Here is a 23,857-nt window from a genome sequence, read left to right on the forward strand (position 1 = left end):
GACTGTTTGGTGTTTGGGTAGTCGGGCCGTGGTAATCAAAATGGCGCTCGGGAGGGAGGATGGATTGGAAGTGTGTCTACTTTCGTTAGTGAGGGGGGTTCAGTCTTATTTTAGTTGAGGGTAACGTTGTAGTTGTGGTTTTTGTCTGCTCAATATGAATGGCAGGATTATTTGAGGCCAAAATGTATGAAAATTAAATTAATTCGTGCAAAGAAATGGGAATTGAGCTGCAGTTAGCAATTAGCTACAGTTAGCAATTAGCGATTAACTATCTTGCTAGTGGGTTAATAGTTTTTTGAGATTTTGTTGAACTAACAAAGACTAATTTTTCAAACATTTATTTACATTTTATATGTAAACAAAACTGAGAAAAATAGTATACATTGTCATTTTAAAATATATTTTATTTCACTATTTTTTTTAAAAAAGGAAGAAACTGGAACTATTCCTGTTTTCATTTTTTCTTAATTTAGAGAAAGTTCTGGAAAATTTTCCTCCATGAATATTTATTTTAATTCAGTATTTTTCTTATGCATCATGAAAATAAATAAATAAAAAAATGCCTCAAATAAAAAGAAAAGCATGTTTATAGCTCCTTTTGCTAGCTAGCAAGCTACTAGCTACATGGCTAATGTCATTTATCAACAATACCATTTGTAGCTCCTTTGCTAGCTAGCTAACTACTAGCTACATGGCTAATATCATTTATCAACAATACCATTTGTAGCTCCTTTTGCTAGCTAGCAAGGTATTAGCTACATGGAGAATGTCATTTATCGACAATTTGGCACTTGTCCCTCCTTTAAAAAAAGGTTTGTTGTGACTGTTGGATTACATTAGATGAGATAAATCAAATTGAATTTGTACTTAGACAATAAGGGTGTGTCCTTCCAGACACGCCTGATACAAATGACAATTTGGCGCAATAAAAACGCAAGGGCAATTTTAATAAGCCTCCACTTGAGGTGCAGACCGAGAGATTGTCATTGTTCTTTCTTTATAAGAAATGAGAAGCCAGAAATGTAATGTTCCATAGGGTATAGCTCAGAAAATGTTCATTTTTATGACATGTTCACTTGTTTCCAGCTTCTTTTCAAAGGCTGTTTTAATAGGCGAAAATGAATCTGCACACTTTTTATTTAACGCTGACAGCCTGACACAGTTGGAGTTGTCACCGTTCCACTTTTTTTTAACAAAGCAGGCTTACGTGAATGTGCTGTCAACAAGGCAAACGTGTTATCGCAGCCGTCGAAATGTTTTGCTTCGTTTTCAGTCCACGATTGCAGTATCTATTAATCACAGTTGTTAATGTGTGCTAGGACAAAAACATATTTCTACTGCAATGTCGTAGCTCCTGTGTATTTTCCTTCTAAGCTAACTTAAGAATGAATACTACCGTATTTTCTTGCATATTTGTTGCTCCAAAAAATGATGACTGGTTCAAGGATAAGGCTTATATGCGCATAAATTAGACATGACATGCTCGAAATTGACAGACAATGCAGTCGATACGGTTATTTATTTCAAAATAGAGAAAAGATAAACAGATAGAATGCTAAACAAAATGTATTTTGATATTTATGAATGAAATAAGGGAAAAAAACATATTGCATAAAACGGGAAACATTTCCCGAGTGTACTGCTCACATGACTTACTTTTTGAATTTGCCAAACCCTTTAGAAATGTACAATCTAGAAGATGATTCAAACAGTATCTCAGAAATACCATGCGTGATGATTTTTTTTAAAAAGATTTTCCCTTCAAAGTAAAACATTTGTACTCCCGATTAAAACTATTAATATGGAGGTGAAAATTTTGAATCAGGGGGAGGCTTATATGCGAGACATTGTAAAATTCAACGATTTTAAGGCAAATTTAAGGGTGGGGAGGTGGCTAATATCCGAGAAAATATCATTAAACTATGTGTGTCAAAGTGGCGGCCGGGGGGCCAAATCTGGACCGCCACATCATTTTGTGTGGCCCAGGAAAGTCAATCATGAGTGCCGACTTTCTATTTTAGGATCAAATTCAAATGAAGAGTGTATACGTATATTAAATTTCCTAATTTTCTCCCTTTTAAATCAATAATTGTCATTTCTTAATCCATTTTTTGTGTTTTTTGTTAAAAAATCATTTTGTAAAATCTAAAACCATATTTAAAAAAATCTAAAATAAAAATTGTTTTAGATCTATAAAAAAAACTGAATATTCAGGTCTTTAATCCAGTTCTTTTAATCCATTTATTTAAAAAAAGTCTAAATATTACAGGCAAATTCCTTCAAAAGACATTCCGCCAGTATTTCCATTGACTAATGATAGGGTGAAGAAGCCATTAGTATTTTTTCCAGATTAAAAAAAAACTGCTGTCCTTGAGGGCCGAGAAGGCAATCACAGGTAAGAAATGGCCGCCGTCATTAGCAACTGCACCACCTCAGACGTCAAGTGTTTGGATGGCTAATAAAGTGATTACTTCCAGGCTTGTATCAGAAAAGGCCACAAGTCAGGAGGACTAATGATTCAATATGGCCGTGGTTCTTTTGACTTTCAAACGCTTTGAAAAGCACACAGTTGTGGTGGAATGTGTCTGATTTACCTGTTCTTTGCAGGGGCTGAGAACATCACTGTTCTCATTAGAAACTGCTTCTCTACCGTCTCGTAGCAACCTAAAAATAGAAATGTCCCTATTAGGCTCCATGGCGGTGATGGCGACTACAAGTTTAGGTCTTTTTAATTGTGCGCTAAACACATATGGGCTGTGACATTTTTTTTTTGTTGTTGCTGGTTTTAGAGAGCGTGGATACTGACGTGATGATTGGCTGCTAGCTAGCCCCGCCCAGTTGCAATCGATTGGACATTTGTTGACGTCGATAGAGGAACAAGAGTTCCATCTTGTATAGGTTTTGGAAGTGGTTCTTTGACTTGTGGTATAAAATTAAAATGAGATAGACACCAGAGGTGGGGTTGTGGAGGAAGCAATAATTATGAATTATTATTTCTTCCACAATTCAATAACAATTGAAGGAGTCCTGAATCGTTTTAGCCAATGGAAGAGAAGGGCACACTTGCCAATAGCCAGAAATGATTGTGTTTAAATGATATTGTTTAAGCCTTTAATATAATATACATATGTATATTCATATACATACACATACAGATACACATACACATACACACACATCGACATACATACACACACTTACACACATACACACACTTACACACATATACACACACACACACTTACACACACATACACACACATAAACACACATACACACATACACACACATACACACATACACACACACTTACACACACATACACACACACATAAACACACATACACACATACACACACATACACACATATACACACACATACACACGTACACACATACACACATACACACACACTTACACACACATACACACATACACACACATACACACACACACCTCCATACACACATACACACACATACACACACATACACAAACATACACACAACTACATACACACACACACACATACACACACATACACACACACATTCACATACACATACACACGTATTCAATATTTGGGGGTTTACATTTTTTTAATTTGTGTGTTTTGTTTGATTTAATTTTGAAGATCAATTCCTAAAAATAGTCACTTGCCCTTTAAAGGTTCTACTCTGCCTCACCCCCCCCCCCCCTTGCATCCTTCCTTCATTTACATTCAAGTATGTCTTTCTTTTAAAAATCCCCTTCCCATTTTGCAATACAGAATATAACACAACACACAACCGATCATTTCCACGTAAACCCAGCATGAATGCATTTGCCCCCCCCCCCCCCCCCCCGCAATATCTTTCTTGCGCGTGCGCGTGGAGGTGTGCGAGCGTGTGTCAGTCAACGTGCGGCTCACGCACCGAGCTTCTCGTCAGACGCGCGTTTATTTTGGGTTTGCTCTGACGTCAAGAGCGCAGGCGCACGCGCACGCGCACGCGTTTCATTCAACAGGCGAAGAAAGTAAGTTATTTATAACCCGCAGCGTCTTCAGGTTGCGCACCGAGAAGAATCCAAAGCATCCTCTTCGCATCGTCTGCGTGTCTGAAGGACATACACACAAAAAAAGACGCGCTCCTCAGGTGCGCTTGCCGCAAACACAGCCTATAGATTGGTGGCGAGGAAAGAAGGGGACAAGTGGTCGACACGGATGGCTCGCCAATAGGCAACTTTCTCTTTTCAATCCAGATATTATCTCCTCATTTCTCCACCCCAATCTTTTTGTGAGCATGGGAGCGAGCTTGTCTTCTGACCAGGTAAGCTCTATTTTTTAGATATTTGCAGGTATTTCAATCGGTTTTGTTGTATTTATTGTAGATTTCACCTGTCAATAACGATTGGCTGGTTTTAAAAACATGCATAATATAAAAAAATGTGATAAAGCACATTTTTTGGCCAACTTCTTCAACCCTATGTATAGATATGCTTCTATTAAACCATGCTGGTTATTATTTTTATTCTGATATTTTCTTTAAAAAAGGGTTTTTTTTGGCTTTATCGCTTTTTTTTTACACATCTATAAAAAGAGCGACACTTGAGAATAATATGCATTTCCATTTCGCCCCCTAAAAAGCTGCGACAGATTGCCCCCTGCTGGTGGTTCATAGCAAGACGAGGTCACTTTGATACTGTTTTTTTTTCCTCAAAGACCCGCAAGTCGTGAAGCCAACCGCGATTATCCGAGAGATGGCTGACATCTTGGAGCTACGTACCGACGGCAACTCTCTCCTAAAGGCGGTATGGCTCCGACGCCTAAGGTTGACCAGACTCCTCCTGGAAGGCGGCGCTTACATCAACGAGAGCAACGAACGCGGCGAGACGCCACTCATGGTGGCCTGTATGTCCACGCATGGCGACCAGCAGAGCGTCAGCAAATCCAAACTGGTCAAATATTTACTGGACAAACAAGCAGACCCCAACATCCAAGACAAAGGCGGACGTACAGCCCTCATGCACGCCTGCATCCACCAAGCAGGCCACGAGGTGGTTGAGCACCTACTTGGCAACGGCGCCGATCCCAGCCTAGAAGACAGGGGCGGGGCTTCGGCGCTAGTTTACGCCATCAACGCCGACGAGAAGCAAACGCTAAAGCTACTCTTGGATGCTTGCAAGGCTAAAGGCAAAGAAGTGATCATCATCACAACAGACAAGTCACCATCCGGCACTAAGACCACCAAGCAGTACTTAAACGTCCCCCCGTCCCCGGAGCTGGTGGAGAAGTCGTCCCCGGCGTACTGCACCTCGCCTTCCGACGTCGACGTCTCGGAGTCGCCAAGCGCCGAACAAGAGGAGCAAAATACTTTTTTCAGCTTCCAAACTAGGATGAAGACGTCCTGTTCGGCTAATAAGCTAGCTAACGGCCCGCCATCGCCGGCGAAACGGACCGTGGGACACAAGCGAGCAAGGTTACCCCAACTTAAGCGCCTACAGTCGGAGCCCTGGGGTCTAATCGCGCCTTCCGTGCTAGCCGAACGAGCTGCCGCCATCGACGAAAGCAAGAAGCCTGGCTTGGACGATGACGTAGTAACCGGCGTCAACGGTCTAACTCTGGGCAAGAGAGCCACCTTATCCCGACAGAACAGCGTGGACGGCAAGGAGAGCGCCTTCCCATTGGTGGGTGATCAAGCCTTCAAAATGACCAGCTCTCTATCCGTCCCACCGACCTCCAAAGCCGCCTTCGAGAGATCCCTTAGCCAACACCAGCCATTGGCTCGTCGCAGCACCGTACCGACTGAACAGGATGGCGTCGGCGCCACCCACCCCTGTCTCAGAGACCCCACCCACAAGAGACGACTTGGGAACGACCACTACGACTCCGACTCCCAGCTCTACTCTGACTCCATCCGGTTGGACTCCCCCAAGGTCCCGGTAGAGCGCCGGAAACTAAACACCTCCCCTTTGGCTTTACTAACCAGCTCCAGAGAGTCCTTGGACAGCAACACCAGCACGTCCTCGCCCAGTACCGTCCGACGACGTCCTCCGGGGCTTCTAGAGAGGAGAGGCTCCGGCACCCTGCTTTTGGATCACATCTCCCAAACTAGGCCGGGGCATTTGCCACCCCTTAACGTCAACCCCAACCCTCCCATCCCAGATATCGGCACTAGTAGCAAGCCATCCTCGCCTTTGGCTAGCGGTTTCCGGTCCTTAGCGCCTGTAGCATTAAACACACCAAAGAGAGGCGGGTTCAAGTGCAAGAAGAAACTTGTGAGGAGACATTCTATGCAAGTGGAACAGATGAAGCAACTGTCGGCCTTTGAGAAGCTGGCTCATCCATGACTCGGCGTTTTTAGCGAATACCTTGTGTAAATATTGAAAAACCAAGTGGAGAACCAAGTCAAAACTGAGCAATATGGATAGATTTCCTCCATTCCCGTGAGGACTATCTTTCGACTCCACTTTTTGCTTTAACTGTCTCACCTTTGTGAATGTAATAAAAGACCAGCTAGGACCAATTGGAGCTCGGTAAGATTCGAAAATGATTGGACTCGGTCCTTTGGAAAGCCACTTGGGTGCACTTTGGGCAGATGTAATTAGTACTAACGAGAGACTGTAGCGTTAAGTAAGAAGTTCCGACTGTTTGTAGCAACATTGGGTCAAAGTGCCTTCAAGATAAAAGACTTTGTGGGCCAGATAGATATATACGTGTTCAAAAAGGATGTAACCAAAATTTTCTTCATTTCATCTGTACCGTAGGACTCACAAATAGTGAATAATATGCCTTAAAAATGGACAAAAAGCACTTAAGAAAAATGTCATTGTGACAGTGTTACACACACTTTTACCGCACATGTATGAGTAATATTTAAACTCAATTGGTAACGTGGTCAAATGTCATTTTAAGCTTAAGGCAATTAATATTAAGATCTTAAAATTATCACCTATACATAAAATAAATACTTTTTGAAAAAGATAATGCCATACAACCCATAGTATTTTTGTAAGTATCCTGTTGTACCTTCAAAATAAATGTCTGTTACTTGAGAAAGCGTGATTTATTGGGTTGTTTCTTTGACCTGGCAAGAAACTTTTCAGTAAATTTGTGATTATTTTGAAGTGGATTATTTAGAATTTATTTCCAATGTTGAAAACAACCGTTTGAAGAGTTCATATTGGATATTTTGATAAATGTGTTTAGTTAGTGACATCTGGTGGGAGAAACAAAAAGTTGCTCATGAATGCCCTTTTTGCTTTTTCCACGCTGTTTGGGAAAAATACCTTTTTTCTAAAACAAGTCCATAGAAGAAATGTTTTAGAAAAACTGATAAAAATAATAAATTTAAAGAAAAAAAATCCAAAATAAAACGGCTAGGACTTTTTGTTTGTTTTAAAGTGAACGCAACACGCTTTCCCATAATTGGACACACAAGGCTGTCAAACAGTACGTATAAATGAAATGCAAGTGTACCTAATTTTATGTCCACGTCAGCCCCTCCCCTCCCGTTTGTCTGACGTCTCACCCTCCTCGTCCCGCCAAGGAGGGGAAAAGGGGGCGGTGCTTATTCCACCGACAGCTGCTATATTGTAGTGCGTCTCTCTTCGCCTTCCTTCCTCTCTTCTCTTGAGCTTCGTCGAGTAACCGTCGCTAAGTGATCCAGGCCGGGGAGACATGGCTGGATATCTTAAAGTCCTCAGCACACTATCGAAGTCTGCCTCCGCAACCTTTTCCAGAAGCCCCGCGGTGCTCGCCCCGGCCGCTCAGTGTCAGGCGTTCCAACAAAGAAACTGTGAGTGCACCCCAAAAACCAATACGCAATTGATTAGAATTTGTAATGCAATGAATAGGCTAAGCTACATGTGAAGAGTTGAATGGGTTTTCTATAGCAAGCACCCGGTTAGCTTTGCTAACCGGGACTTGCGTGGGCTAACTTAAATAGAGGCAAACTGAATGGGTTTGGTCGTTAGTTTTAACCGATTTGCCCAAAAACACCTGTTAAAAACATGTAAATTCTTAAACCAAATTGTTATTGTATGAATGGCGTCGAGTATTTGTCGTTTTTTTTGCACAACTAAGGGCGAGAGAAGTCTTTGTTCTCACCGCAGAGTATGTAAATTCGCGCTGAAAAGACAAACATTTAACTCTTTGGAACAATGCCAAACTACGTCTCACAATGGAAGTCACTCGAAGATTCATAGTAGCGTTAAGATGAATAGAAGGCGTCTTTATGGATGCTAAAGTGACTATTTTCGGAGTTTTTATCAATGTACGACAAGTCTGACTTGTTTTGGGGGAAAAATAACATCCTGGCATAAAGTTGACTATCTAACCTTTAAGTTATCACTGGGGGAAAAGTTTCTCCAAGGTCAGGCGTCGTCGTATACGAGCCTCTGCCGGGGTCAGAAATGGCTGCCGGTGTCCTACGTAATGTTTTCCATCCACTCGCTGCTCCAAATAAATCACCACGCCGCTATCGACATTTTGGATGCAAATCGGCTAAATACGACAGTCAATTTTAGTTTATAGTAGTTTTACCCCTACTTTTGCATCGGCATCATACACTAAAAATAAAAGCTTTTTCTTTAATCTGTGCTATTAAATACACAATTCGCGTTATTTCTGCAGGCTGCTCAAAATTTTACTGCAAGCTAAAACTACCCACCCGACCTGTATTCACCAATAAAGCTTAACATTTAAGTTTTTTTAAAGGGTCAAGTTAAGGACAACAGGCAACTTGTAATGGCGTTGTATTGAATTTAAATATAGGTATTACTCTTGTGTGTTTTGCATTTGCTGTCCTTTTAAAATGGGCTTTAAATTGCAAAACAATGGAAATAAAGTGTCTAACTTTCACTTTATCGAGACTGTAGTCTCCAGTCTCACTCCACTGTTACATTTTTATACATCAGGCTACTGTTTATGACCCTCTATAAAGTTGGGAATGCCAAGATGTGTGTGAAAGGGTGAACTAAACCTGGAAGGGCATTTAAGGTGACCGAGGTCGTTTTAACACGACGACTCGGCTCTCTTCTAAAGGAATGTTGATCGGTTATAACTCTATAATGAGGCCATACAGTTTTAAAAGATAACAAACTACAGATGTCTTTTTATTCTATTTAAGGGATTTGAAGAATCCACAAGTAGCCCTGCATAACTTTGAGGCGCTCGCCCTTCAAGCTTGGTGTTGATACATCCACAGTTACATAATATATTCAGCTCCCACCCCCTCACTTGCTCTCACTCCCCTCTATTGTGATGGCAGCGTCCCAGAAGCAACAGATTTAGCTTAATGGAGCCTAGTCGTATAATTGAAGTTTCAACAATGTAGCATTTACAGTATGTTTATTACCTTTTTAAATGGAGGACAGTAAGTTAATGTTATTTTCTATGGATCTCATATAATGTTTTTTTTCTAGACTGAGTCTACTTCCTATGTGGTTAATGTTCACTCATTCTTGTATTACTAACGAAAGTGGACTCCCAAACTGCCATCTATAGTGATCCAGAATCATTTAAATTTATTCCCTAGTCCAGTTTTTGATGTTATTATAATATCAATGCTGGGTGTCTACACTGCTGGATTATTTTTAGTTCATCAGATGGCCACTGAGGGCACTTGGATGCTGCCTGGGAACAGAGCAGTGACTATTTGGACAGGTGCGAGTAGGTCATATGTCTCCACAAACCAGCATCGAGTAGGGGGGGAGAGGTCAGGTTTTAACTGGGTTTGACAGACCTTCATTTGCTTCTTCCACTTTGTAGTTTTTAACATCACTCAAGTGGTCCTGCTGGCGAAAAGAGGACATATTTTAAGATGTTTTTTTTGAGACGTTGCACAAAAATGTATCCTGGAAGTCAAATAGACTCTTGTCAACATTTGGTGTTGCTAAATAATAAAATCAGAATGAATGAAAGATGGAATATCTTACATTTGGAGTTATTTCACCCTTGCAGAAAGTTTAATGTGGCTTCTGGAAATATCACTCACATTCCACAACAGAATGTCAACTATCATTAACACAATCAAGCCTTGCCAGTTCATGAACGCTTCACATCACTATTTAAAATGTATAATACGACCAATACCCTCAACTTGATAAGATTACTACTTCTAAGAAGGTTATCTTGTTAGCTGTGTCCCTGGATTTACTAGTCTGTCTCCTGGCAGGATTATAACCAAATTACCTGGTTCAGGTTCAGTATGGGGCATGGAAGAACATATTCAAGATCCACTGCTTCTTTTGTTGTTGAATAAACAGGTTTAACTGCCGGTGTTAAAATGCCTCTGAGGTGATGAATGTAATGTCTTTTTGGCACCTATTTTTTAAAAACTTTTCAAGGGTTGCCAATTTTGAAACTAGCATATAATTACTATTCAATATCAGACTGGACTGTGTTAAGTCTATTTACTAAATGTGACTGACAGATGCCGACAAACGCATCAAAGTGGCCCAGCCTGTGGTGGAGATGGACGGAGATGAGATGACCAGAATCATCTGGGAGTTCATCAAGGAGAAGGTGGGATATATTTTTTTTTGGGGTGAATGCATTAAGATAAACGCGTGTCAAGTCTATGCTCTTTTGACATGGTTATTTTTAAACCAGACTGACACGTGGATATGAGTAAGAAGTGGGCGGAGCCAACTATGCATGTGTAAATTGTGGGCGGGGTTTCAGTAAGGGTTCATTCACAAAATTTGCATGCTTCTAGGAAGACTGTAGGTGGCGCTTGGGATATTTCATCGACATTTTCCGCCATTGCCATGAAGTGCAAATACATTTTGATATGTTGTTTCTCTGTTTATATTGCTGAATGCTGCTGTTTTTTTTTCGTGCAGCTCATCCTGTCCAACGTCGATGTCGAGCTCAAGTATTACGACCTCGGGCTACCATACCGAGATCAGACGGATGATCAGGTGACCATCGACTCCGCTCTGGCCACCAAAAAGTACAGCGTGGCGGTTAAATGTGCCACCATCACACCTGATGAAGACAGAGTGCAAGGTTTGTACATGGTGTGCTCATAGTAACATTGTACACTTGGATATTTATTTAAAAAATATATATATATATTCTGTTAGAGAAATCACTTGAAGCACTTTTGGTTTTGAGGTGCTTGGCTCGACTTGTAATTTTGCATCCAAAAAAAATCCAACTAGAATTTAGGAATTGTAAATTTTCTGTACTGGCATAATTACCATGGAATATTTGATAATATCAATATCAGGGAAAGTTAACTTCACATTAAACTAGCCTGCTAGTTTAATGCTAATGCACAATGTAAAATGTTACAGACAAGCTAAGGAAACTGGTGTCATTTTTGCAATGTGGATATTCTTTATCCTCTCCAAAAAGACAATCACTTTGTAGGCTGTTGAGCAGATTTGGTTGCGTTCATTTTCTGAATGTATTGTTTTGTTATGACTTCTTATGTGAATTATTTTCTTGTATGTAGAGTTTAGCCTGAAGAAGATGTGGAAGAGCCCCAACGGTACCATCAGGAACATCCTGGGGGGCACGGTTTTCCGTGAGCCAATCATCTGCAAGAACATTCCCAGACTGGTTCCCGGCTGGACGCAGCCCATCACCATTGGCAGACACGCTTTTGGTGACCAGGTAAGTTTGTGCATAGGAAATACAGTAATCCCTCTGATTTCACAGTTAATTTAGACCAGACAGAAACAATGGATGTAGGGCCACCCCTATTATAACTTTTTGTCTTTTGGCTTCGGTTTAAGAGTTGCAGCATGGATTTTCATATTTTTATGAACTTGTAAAAAAAATCGTATTAATAGCAAAGTTGTGACTTTGCGATAGGTGAAGATGTGATAATCGAGGGATTACTGTAGTGTTGATGCATACCAATGACGATGTAGCCAAGGGGTGTCAAACTCCCTTTGATCTGGGGGCCGAATATAGCTTCATTTGAGATCAAGCGGGCCGGACCAGTAAACTCATTGCAAAATGACATAGAACTAACAATAAGCCTACTTTTTTCCACTAATTATTAGTCACTTATACTAATAATTAGTGCAAAGAATGAGTCAATTATCAAAATGTTTATTAACAGAATTTTCCTTTTACATTATGAACAATATATCATGAACAAGAGAATAATATAAGAACATAAATAAATGTCAATTCATGTTTGCACGCACTAAAACACTGCTTCCCCTAGCGGATAATACAAGAACTACAAATTTTAAAGAAAATTCTTTTTTTTTTTTATACAATGCACCTCTTCCCCGTGCCGTACCAAACCACCAGACGGGCCGGATCCGGCCCGCGGGCCGTATGTTTGACACCACTGATGTAGGCCATTCTGGGGAAATGACACTGAATTCTCTTACAGTACCGAGCGACTGACTTTGTTGTGGACAAGCCCGGAAAATTCAAGATCATCTTCTCGCCTACCGACGGCAGCGCCGGAAAGGAATGGGAAGTGTACGACTTCCCAGCGGGTGGCTGCGGAATGGGAATGTACAACACCGACGAGGTAAGATGGGGATGCTCCGTTGATTGAGAGCCATTTTGCCCATGGGACGTTTTCTTTCCACTTCAAAAGCTAATCTCGTGAACCTCTTCCGTCTGAGTGAGTCATTTTGAAAAGTATAAAGCGGTCGCTACACGGCTAGTGGCAACTTTTCTGTTTGTGTTATCTGTCAGAGGCGCTCTGTTTGGTTTAACAACATCAGTGGTCGCGCAGAGTAGATAACGTTTAACCTCTCAGGGTGACAAGATTAGGATTGCTTGCTTTTCGAGCTCTCGGATAGATAAAACTAGTGCACCTGAGAACTGATTGCTTTTTCTCTTTTTCCTCTTTGCTCTTCCTCTCATCAGTCTATCACAGGCTTCGCACACAGTTGCTTCCAGTACGCCATTAACAAGAAGTGGCCGCTATACATGAGTACAAAGAACACCATTCTGAAAGCTTATGATGGCAGATTTAAAGACATTTTTGAGGACATCTTTCAAAAGTAAGTTGCTATGGAAGATATTTAACCACGTCATGCTTCCTTGTTGCTATCCTTTTTGTTTATTTTTCTTTTCCAGGCATTACAAGCCCGAGTTTGACAAACTTAAGATCTGGTACGAGCACAGGCTTATCGACGACATGGTCGCTCAAGTACTGAAATCTTCCGGAGCCTTTGTGTGGGCGTGCAAGAACTACGATGGCGATGTTCAGTCTGACATCCTCGCACAAGGTAGGAAGGAGATGGGCTTTTTTTCCCCTCCATTTTCTCTGTACATGATCACCAATCTCATTTTCTGTCGTACTTCTTCAGGTTTTGGTTCTCTTGGACTTATGACATCCGTGCTAATCTGTCCCGATGGCAAGACTATTGAGGCAGAGGCGGCCCATGGCACAGTCACCAGGCACTACCGCGAGCACCAGAAGGTTATTTCAAGCACCATCCTTAACTTTACCCACTTGGAATGTGGCCATTGTAACAAGATGTACTTTTTTTTATATTTAAAGGGAAGGCCGACTAGTACTAACCCCATCGCCAGCATCTTTGCCTGGACCAGAGGCCTGGAGCACCGTGGGAAACTCGATGGAAATCCCGATCTGATCAAGTAAAAGCTATTTGCTGTTAAAATGTTTCCATATTAGGAAATTAAAAACTATTTGTTTTGATATGTCAGGTTCTCCCAGACTCTGGAGCGAGTGTGCGTTGAGACGGTAGAGAGCGGCACCATGACCAAGGATCTCGCCGGTTGCATCCATGGACTGTCAAAGTAAGTTATTTGTGACAAATTCTTTCACTGGTAACTATTTTAGAGCCCTTTGATTAAATTTTTGGACTCTTCATTGCCCTGACAAATGTTTTATTGGGTCTGGATTTGAATTGGTTTGGAATTAGTATACGCCCATTCCATTTGAACTGGGGCAACTGGTGTAAAGAATGAGACCAGAGTTGAAATGAGTTGGATGTCCATTTCTGTCAAAGGCAGTCAATAATTTAAGTTGAGTACACCAAAAACTATTAGTTTTCCCTCAATTATAGTAAATTCATTTATTTTAATTTCATGATAAAAATAACCGCCATATTCGAGGGATTACTCTAGTTAAGTTTGTTCTTTTCTTTTTTTAGAAGTTCCTTTTATTTTTGAATCCAGCAATTTTTATTATTTTTATCTCATTTATATCACTTGCTCATAAGAGTACAAAGTCATGTGATGAGTCACAAAGAAAGAAATATCCAATCGCCTCGTAAGGGTAAAAATTAAGTCAATTTCACTCTTTTTCTTGATCTTATTTTGAGTAAATTCAGAATTAAAATGTCTAATCTAAAATCCAAAGAAATTCATTAATTATACTATTTTTATAGAATTATTAATCTGTTAAAGTGTTTAAGAACCCATGCTAGAGTTTGGTAATTCAATATATTAATAATTCCATGTTTTTATATTCATAATTCCCATCTTTTTTTCTTTTTATTCAACAGTGTCAAACTGAATGAGCACTACGTCAACACCACAGACTTCCTCGATGCCATCAAGACCAATTTAGAAAAAGCCTTGGGCAAATAAAGGACTCCAAGAAGGACTACAGCTAACATGGAGGTGGCTTTGTCCGTCTTCGGTTTTTGTACCTCGTTTTTAACTTAAAGGTCAATCAATTCAGACATTTTTTTTTCCATCGGAAGGACAAACGTTTGTGTTATCTATAGAAGTATTTAGTGTTCTCTTAGGGGTTATTGAACTGTTAAGTTACACTTGGCACTTCTTTTCCTCCTGTAACACCCGTCCAATGTCTTGCAAGGTTTTATTTTTGTAATGTTTAGTACTGTATTCCAAACTGTTTCATGGCTACAGCACATTTGCCAATAAACCCGTTGTTTGACCCGCACATCACCTTTGTGAGTTGTGTAAGTTAAAACACTTTTACGGGATTTTATTTTTGGTAGAATTCAAAACATGACTCATCTGTCCCTTTTTAAAATTAGTAGATTTAAAATACTCAAAATTTGTCATTTTAAATATACTGATTATTAGTTGCTTAAGTAATTAAAGCGTTTTTTTTTAGATTACTTCAATTCAATGGACTTTGGAGTTGCGAATACTCGTTTGTTTCATGGCCACCAGGGGGCAGTGCTATACTAGCATATACAGTACATGCCATATTGTCCACTTTGTTACAACCTAGGTCATTTATTTCCCATACAAAATGTGACCAAGTATTGTCTGACTACATTTTACTTCATCATTTATGTTTTGGCAGGAATATTATGCTAATAGTTAGCATTAATGCTTGATAGGATAAGTGACAATTTTGGTAAAAACTAATTTGAGTAAAAACAATTGCATTTTTTTTCTTGCCTCCAATAATGTTAAAAGATATATTCATTAATATATATGATATTTTGTCAGGTAAGAAAATTAACTGGTGTAAGTCCAGTTATTGAAAAAAAATATTTTTTTTCTTTATACATTTTATGAAAAATGATAGACGTCAAATTGGCTTGGACATGTAGTGCCTCCAAAGTATTTAAACTCCCAAAAACAAGGAAATCTGGTCAGCAGTTTTATTTTGAATGTATGATCTGCATTGCATGTCGACTGTTTAAGTAGTATGTTTATTTTTTTTCTTCCCTAATGAGTGGCAAATTTAAGAAAACTGAACATATTGCGCTTTCCTAAATTATTTTTTTTTTCTGCAAGGTCTGCGACCCTGTCAGACCACGTGAGTTTGTCGTCGGTCACTTGAGACTGTCTGGCAACGTGACGGACGCCGGGTTCCTCCCACGACACAACGGAGGGGCACTTTGTATTTGTATCTTGGCTCTTCTTCAAGGACAATTCATATTGTGCTTCACCCATTTTTTTTTTTAAAGGAGGGAAAAAAAGCAATTTCACAAGATCTGAAATTGGTCCTAAAGAAATCCAGTGTCCCAACTTGAAAAGAATAACTGCAAGAATAGTTCGCGGATTCTTTGGCAATTGAATTTTTCTATTTTCATGAAAACATTTCATTCAAATCTTTACATTCGTAAACTTTATCGTGTAAACTGGTTCTCAATGCTATTCATTCCGATATACAACAAATGGATTCTTTACAATAATATACAGTAAAGTGTAGTTCCAGTGATATTTAGCTAATTTGGTTGGAGTATTTACTTCATAACAGTACAAAACAAGGTTCTTCTGTGCAGTATGTTAACCTTTGGTGAGCAAAAAAAAAATGGAACTTAAAACACAGGTCTTCTTCCCTGACCTTTTCTGTTGGTTTTCATATAATAGATCAAGGATTGTCTCAATGTTTAGGTGTAGTATAAAAAAAAAAAAAAAACATCAATGCATTTGTCTTCAAAATGTGGACACAGTAGGCATGATGGGTGTTTGGACGTTTGGTCGCCAGGTCTTTTGGTCGCCGGTTAAATGGTTAAAGATAGTTTACTGTTGAAACTAGCTCTCAAAATTATATTCACCAGAGAGAGTATAATATCTATGAGAGAGTTAAATACCTAAGAGAAGGAGTTAATATCTAAGTACTGTTTAATTTATAAGTACTTTTGACTGGCGACCAAATGTCCGGTCACATGCTTTGATGATATGCAAGTACGTTTAGATGGTAATTGCTGTAAAATATTGTTGCATCAAACTTCAAATTTATATTATTTTGGTTATTTCAGGTCGAGCAGATGCATGTTTTACACCCGTCGTGCACAAAAGAGTCACTGCCCAACTACAGGTCAGTTTAATCCAGCTTTAATTGTTTTACACTTGTTTATAAATGTTTAATTCTCTTATTTGGGTTTATTCTATTTTTTTATGTGCAAAATGTTGCGGGTGGAACGCAATCATATTAGAAGACATTTTGAGGATTACAGTACTTGAATTTAAGGTGTCCTGTTAGGCCTTTTTTCATATTTTACAACAAATCAATTGTGTTCAGGTGACATTCAATTGAAGGCTTGAAATTTTCAACTGCAAGCAAAGTTTTAAGTATTTTTCTAAGACAACTTGCTCTGCATTTACTGAAAAAAAGGCTAATGAAATTTTTGACTCCTTTCAATTTGGTTTCAATCTTTGATGATGGTATTTTTGTGCCTTATTATTATTATTATCTTTACGAAGGTCATGTCTAATAGTCCAATATAAAGTATTTTGTGGATATTTTTAACAATGCCAGAAAGAAAATGCTCAAAACATTCATTGAAGCTAGCGAGTCAAAAAGCTACCTGGCTAGCTAGCTAGTCAAAAAGCCACTCACCAAACAAGCTAGCTTAAAAAAAGGAAATTAAAAAACAAAACAACAATAAACATGGATTTATGGCATCAAAATGTCCACCCTAACATGTAATGATGAAATATTCTCATTAAAATAAGTCATTTTCAGTTAAAATGGACATTTAGCCTATAGCACTACCACATTAGCATTTTGGTTTTTCCTTAGAGAACTAAGCATTTTTATATGATACTTGGTGTAAAAATAATAATAATTCCAGTGCGTAACAATGTGCAGTTTAGTGGGTTTCTTGAAGAATACCCCAAGATTTTTACCCACCCAAAAAAACATATATAAAAAAACAAACAAAAGTCTACTCCTTTTAGACTTTTTTGGGGGCTAGCTTTGCTAACTCAAGCAGTACTGCATCGCCCGGCACCTTTCCCATAGTTACTGTAGTACTCCATTTGCGATAGTTTTGAAATATCTGTGGTGTTGTTTGCCCGGTTTTGTCGCTCGCTGAATTCAAAGCTTTCGTCGTAGTCCACTTGTCCTTCTGTGTCTTGAGGAGGCTCTAAAAGGAGGGAAAACAACAACAAAAAATTATCAAATTTATTGGGAATCTTGCTTAGTATATGTGCAGTTAATATATGTAGCATCAATGGGGGTTTTTGACAGTGGACCTCTTAACTTGACTTTTTATAATCTTAGGAAACTTTTGGGCCACGTTGTCTTAAAAAAATTGACAGATGGACGGGGTCAGCACAGGATACGATACATATAAAAAAGTGCATCCGTTAACAGTACATATGAAACATAAATAGAAAAAAGGACTAAAGTATTAACATATCACTCATCATTAAAGTAAAAAATATAAAGTACAAAGTAAAAAGGAATGTATTAAGAAATATTAAAATGTAATTTAAAAAAAGATAGAGGGGCTATAAAAGACAAAAAACTAATAAGAGTGGACAAAGCTACTGCCAATGGCTTCTGCATGATGGCGCCATCTTGGGGAAAAAAACTAAAAACATTTTGACAACTTCGGCAGGCCGGATTAAAAGGCCTAACGAGCCGTATGTGGCCCGCAGACCGTAGTTTGCCCATGTCTGTTCTAGACTAAAGGCAAAAAAACTCAAATTATAAGTGTACAACAAAAGAATAAAATCAAAAAATAAAGCACAACTGCAAATCGAAAATCACTTATTTCACACTACTGCTAATTGGCGACCAATCCTCCCCAAGTCACTAACCGTGTCCTTCCGTCGAGCCATCCGCGATTCCATGTTTGACCTTCATATGTCGGCTGAGGTTTCCCTTCAAATTGAACTTGCTGTTACAGTACGGACATTTGAAGGGCTTGCTCCCGGCGTGGAGATGCATGTGGCCCAGAAGGTTGTACATTCTGTTAAAGGACTTCCCGCACACCTAAAAGACCGGACGCCAGCCAATAATTGAGTGGCGGCTCCTTCTTTTTCCCGAATCGGCTTTCACCCACCTTGCATTTGAACGGCTTCACGGGTAGATGGACAATCATGTGCGTCTTGAGTGTCTGTTTTTGGACGAATGTTTTGAAGCATACGTGGCATTGGAAGGGTCTTACGCTAGCATGGATTAGCATGTGTCGCTTCAGATTGGCGGATAATGTAAACTCTCGGGAACAGACTTCGCATTTGAATTCTTTCATTCCCTGTCAAGGTAGCGATAAAAAGCAAGGTTAGACATTTGTAATGTAATTTTGTCCTAAATTATTGTTGTATTTCCACAGTTTGAAATGCTAGTTGTGTTTTTTTCAGTTTGTATAGAAATTACATTTATGTTTGAAATCAAGCTGATTTTTATAAGGAGATAGTGAGATAAATAGCGATTGAGTTGGACACAAAAGGCTTTGAACGGCTTACCAAAGCAAAGTGACATCAATGGAGAATTGAGCCCAATAGGAAGTTGAAGATCTATTGAAGATTAGGGACGTGTGTTGTTGCAGATAGTAAAGACAAGTTGTCAGTGTAGTGGTGTGGTATCATTTCTCATTTTCTGAGACTATTCTTCTATTGACTGTTGACTTCCAATGTTTCTTTCAATCGGCGAGTGAAAGATGGACTTTTTTTTAATGCGGGGGTCTCAAACTTGGCCACATTTATGCCAACTTGATCTATCTATCATATTCAATGGCAGGCAATTTTACGTCACTTTATTTTTCACCTAATTTTAGGGTACTTCAAAACTGTCAAACTCTGCCAATTGCTTCCCTCATTAATGTTTTGCAATTCCCCTTATTAAGAGATTTTTTTTTTTTAATTAAAAACTTAAAAAATTCAGCATGGCACATATTTGCTAAAAAGTCTAAAAAAAAATCCCCAAAAGTGGACAGGGTGCCCAATCAGTAGGCTCTAAATTCAATATTTTGTAAACTACTAAAATACTGGGAAAATGTATAAATTGACACTTGTGTGGAGTTTGCATGTTTGCCCCGGGCCCATGTGGGTTTTCTTCGGGTAGTCCCGTTTCCTCCCACATTCCAAAGACATGCATGCTAGGCTGATTGGACACTAAGTTTATAGATCTAAAATAATGTTGATTTGAGCTTTTTTTAATATATTTTTAGATTTTACAAAATGATTTTTGAACTAAAAACAGAAAAAAATTGATTAAAAATGACAATTATTGATTTAAAAGGGGGATAATCAGGACATTTAATATACATCTAAACTCTTCATTTTAATTTGATCCTAAAACAGAATTTGGGCACTAATCATTTACTTTCTCGGGCCGCACAAAATGATGCGGCGGGCCAGATTTGGCCCCCGGGTCGCCACTTTGACACCTGTGTTTTAAGTGTATGAGCGTGTGCCCTGCGATTGGCTGGCCACCAATTCAGGGTGTCCCCCACCTCGGGCCTGAAGTCAGCTGGAATAGGCTCCAGCACCCCTAAGAGCCTAGTTTGGATAACTCTGTTCAGAAAATGAGAAAGATGAGTTTTAGAGGGACTTTTTAGGAATGCATCTTGTTCTTTTCCGGCTTCCTGATGATTTTTTGGGCATTTTCAGTGACTTCTTGTTAATTTTGGAGCAATTTAAGGTTCCCTATTCACTCATTGATTACCATTGAAGACAACGATTTGGGGAAAATGAACTAATATAAATTGCAGATAGGAAATGTAGCTAACAACAGTTTTTCTTCGGCACCTTTGTTACCGGACCGGATACCCCCTTAACTCCTACCTTATGTGTCAGGGCATGTTGTCTGAGGTGATGAATCTGGACAAACTCCATACCGCACTCCGGACAAACGTAGGGACGAACATTTTGGTGCTTCATCAAGTGGTTCTGCAACTGGCTCCGGTACGCAAAGGACTTGTGGCACTGGGTGCACTGGTACGTAGCGGGACCCTGATGGCTACTCAGGTGGCGCTTCAGGTGCGCGTAGGACGGGAACTCCATACCGCACTGCGTACACACGTGGCATTGGCCGTTTTCATGTTTGCTTTCGTGAGTGCGCAACTCGCTGGGGTAAGCGAATCCCCGACCGCAGAAACGGCAACTGTACGGCTTGACGTCGCTATGCTGCAACATGTGTCTCTTCAGGTGACTAGTCTGCGTGAAGGCCTTCTCGCATACCGTACACTTATGTGGTCGGGTTCCTTGGTGGGTTAGGAGGTGAGTTTGAAGATGGCTGGGTTGTTTAAACAATTTCCCGCAATGGACGCATTCGTGGGGTTTGATTCCGTTGTGTCCCAGAATGTGTGTTACCAAGTTGTATTTAGAAGTGTAGGACTTGTCGCACATTCGGCATTTCCAACGTTTTAGACCTTCGCCCACGTCTACGCAGTAAGATTCGTCGATTTGGACGTTGATGTCCAGACGGTCGATTTGCATCCGTCTGGCAAGACCCTCGGGGTCCGACCATAGCATGGCTTGACCCTTACCCTCGTAGTCACCCGGTAATGCCGCCGACTGTTCGTAGGTGGTCTCCTTGGATGGGTAATATTTACCTTCGGAAGACTCTGTGGGACATCCACTGGTTTTTAGATTTAGCGCCTCCTCTGCCGGCTCTTCTTCTACCGCAGATTCTTCTTCCTTCCCTTTAGTTTTCAGGTTTTCGTCCTTTGGATCTCTTTGGGCGCCATCTACGTCTGTTAGAGGGTTTTCGTTGACAGATGGAGAACCGTTCCCCCAAGCTTGTTCTCTCGAGGAGCTTTTTGGACATCTGTCGTCCACACAACCTGGAGATGTCTCCGTCTCAATCAGTTCACCTTTTACTTGTGTTTGTGGGCTCGCCGCTTTGGCCGCGAATTCTCCGTTTTTCCCGGGTTTTTTGGGTCTTAGTTCGTGGGGGTTGAGATGAGGTGGTGGGTTCACGGGGGGTTCAGGGAGGTAGTCCCCGTTGGCGCCGATAAGTTGGTCGGTGCATTCGTAGTCCATGGTTTCTGGAAGGTTTGGTGGACAGTCTTTGGACTCGCCGGTGTAGAAACCGTTGGGAGCGATGGTGGCACCGAAGATTTCGTTCTGGGAGATGAGTCCCAGGACGGCGGCTTGAGCTAGGGAGAGAACCACCACGGGTTCTGTCTGTGTTCCCACGTCCATCTGGCTTTCGGTCAGCTCTGGGTAACTTCGTAGCATTCCGACATCTTCCTCCTCAAAGAAAGAGAATAGAGTTAAACCAAGGCTTTAACGTCAACTCGATTTTATGTGGGCCAAACCATTTTAGATATAATATTTAGATTTTTATTATATAAATGGATTAAAAGAACTAGATTAAAAGCCCAGAATATTCAATTTTTTATAGATCTAAAACAATGTTTATTTTAGCTTTTTTAAAATATATTTTTAGATTTTACAAACTGACTTTTTGACCTAAAAACACAGAAAAAAATGATTAAAAATTGACTATTATTGATTTTTAAGGGGAAAAATCAGGAAATTTAATATACATTTATACTTATCATTTGAATTTGATCCTAAAACAGAAAGTTGGCACTTATGATTTACTTTCCTGGGCCGCACAACATGATCTGGCGGGCCAGATTTGGCCCCCGGGCCGCCACTTTAACCACATTTTGATTTTTGGTAACACATCTTGTCATACAAACCGAATCCTTTCCTTGCTTCATTCATATCCACATAGCATTAGCTAGAGGAGGTAATTATATATATACACAAAACTACAGATACATGTTAGCCCTCCACTTCCTTCCTCGCCTCATCATCGAATAATAAAGAACACAAGAAGACGTCCAGGAAGTTGACTTCCGCGGACTGTCCCGACACTTCCTGTGGGATCTCCCAGCTAGCCAGAAAGTCTTCAGACTCTAGTTCTGAGTCCCATTGTCCCATTGGAAGACTTACTTAATAATGTCCGCCTAAACAATGTCAGACATTTGATTGTGTTTCAAACTCATTTTATAGTCCTCAACTCTCTTGGAAATGCCTTCAAGAGTTTTTGGAGGAAATCATGGAAGAATTGAAGGGTGAGAGAGGAGTTTGGGAGCCATGATGGCTCGCGTGGGGTGAGGAGAGGAGACCGGGATGCCCTGATAAGCACCTCATTTATAATTACTGCTTTTAAAGTCGTCAGACGGAGACAGAAAGACAGACTGAGTGTGTGTGTGTGTGTGTTTGCGTGTGAAAGACAAGGAAGGAGTGAGAGGGTGTGTGTGTGAGGGAGGGAGGGAGGAAGAAAAGAGAAAGAAGGAGGGAGGGAAGGAGAAAGAACTGTGGGCGGGGGAGGGAGGAGTGGAGGGAGACAGACCAAAAGAGAAAGGAGATGGAGGGGCTGAAAGATAAAGAAAGAGAGGGAGAGAAGAGGGAGAGGAAGGGAAGGGAAAGAGAGATGGTGGGAAGGAAAAGGGGGAGGAGGAGGAGGAGGAGAGGGGAGACAGAAAGACTGTGAGAGAGAGAAAGAAGAGAAAGCAAGAGTATGGTGAAAGGCTGACAACATTCAAAGAGAGGAAAAAAAAGACAAATGACAGAGGAAGTCTGCCTCATTGCGCAAGGCCGCACTTTGACGGGGAAACTTGCCAGTGGAAAGACGCCACAAAAAAACGGACATATACTACTACTAAAAAACACTTGTCCAAGTACTACGTCTTAGAAGAGATAGAGCATGCCAACAATTTTCAAGATACCCCCCATAGAAGACGCAAAGCGTCCGGGACGGCGCCCCCGATGGCCTAAAAAAAACTGTTTTTGTTGAGTTGTAGGAACTCACCACATTGTTCCTGGACGGATGTTTGAGGTGTTTCAGGGATCTCATCCTTCAGTCCAAAGGAGTGGAGTAAAACAATCCACCTCCTATTTATATCTGCCAGAGAAAAGGGGGCGGTCCCAAGCCTCATCCTCCTCCTCCTCCTCCTACTGTTGCTCTTATCACAACTGACTGTGCCCCCCCCCCCCTTTCCAACACACACACACACAGCATCACCCCCATTTCTTTCCTTCCTCCAACCCTCCCTCTCGTTTCTATCTCTCTTTTTCTTTCTCTTCTCTTTCTAAACACATACATCTATCTTATCTTTCTTTCTCTATGCAGACACACACACACAAGATCTATCTTGATTTGATCACACACACACACTCTTTGCTGCCTCGAGATACGAATTGAATGCATGTCAAAGCGCGCTCTTTTGGAAAATAGATTCTTTTCTATTTAAGTTAATGGGAATGGAATGAGTCGAGATGTTGGTAATTACTAAACTGGT

The 23,857-nt window shown here is 40.3% G+C and overlaps 3 protein-coding genes across 3 annotated transcripts; 2 read left to right on the forward strand and 1 right to left on the reverse strand.

Moving 5' to 3' along the window:
• Positions 1-4,701: 4,701 nt before the first annotated feature.
• On the forward strand, positions 4,702-7,273 carry ankrd34c (ankyrin repeat domain 34C). Its single transcript, XM_077710313.1, has one exon. It carries the CDS (start codon positions 4,739-4,741, stop codon positions 6,326-6,328), a length of 1,590 nt encoding a protein of 529 aa, XP_077566439.1. The 5' UTR covers positions 4,702-4,738; the 3' UTR covers positions 6,329-7,273.
• Positions 7,274-7,556: 283 nt separating this feature from the next.
• On the forward strand, positions 7,557-14,841 carry idh2 (isocitrate dehydrogenase (NADP(+)) 2). Its single transcript, XM_077710846.1, has 11 exons — positions 7,557-7,776; positions 10,414-10,505; positions 10,826-10,991; positions 11,443-11,603; positions 12,340-12,483; positions 12,828-12,964; positions 13,041-13,192; positions 13,274-13,386; positions 13,468-13,565; positions 13,635-13,727; positions 14,438-14,841. Exons 1-11 carry the CDS (start codon positions 7,659-7,661, stop codon positions 14,520-14,522), a joined length of 1,359 nt encoding a protein of 452 aa, XP_077566972.1. The 5' UTR covers positions 7,557-7,658; the 3' UTR covers positions 14,523-14,841.
• A 1,903-nt stretch (positions 14,842-16,744) lies between these two features.
• znf710a (zinc finger protein 710a) lies at positions 16,745-23,433 on the reverse strand. The gene is made up of 5 exons (XM_077710261.1): positions 23,368-23,433; positions 20,382-21,794; positions 18,659-18,850; positions 18,414-18,588; positions 16,745-17,734 (listed from the first exon to the last, which is right to left on the reverse strand). Exons 1-5 carry the CDS (start codon positions 23,410-23,412, stop codon positions 17,574-17,576), a joined length of 1,986 nt encoding a protein of 661 aa, XP_077566387.1. The 5' UTR covers positions 23,413-23,433; the 3' UTR covers positions 16,745-17,573.
• Positions 23,434-23,857: the final 424 nt, after the last annotated feature.

Source organism: Stigmatopora nigra, chromosome 2 (assembly GCF_051989575.1).
Source record: "Stigmatopora nigra isolate UIUO_SnigA chromosome 2, RoL_Snig_1.1, whole genome shotgun sequence".
In the NCBI taxonomy this organism is placed as follows: Eukaryota; Metazoa; Chordata; class Actinopteri; order Syngnathiformes; family Syngnathidae; genus Stigmatopora; species Stigmatopora nigra.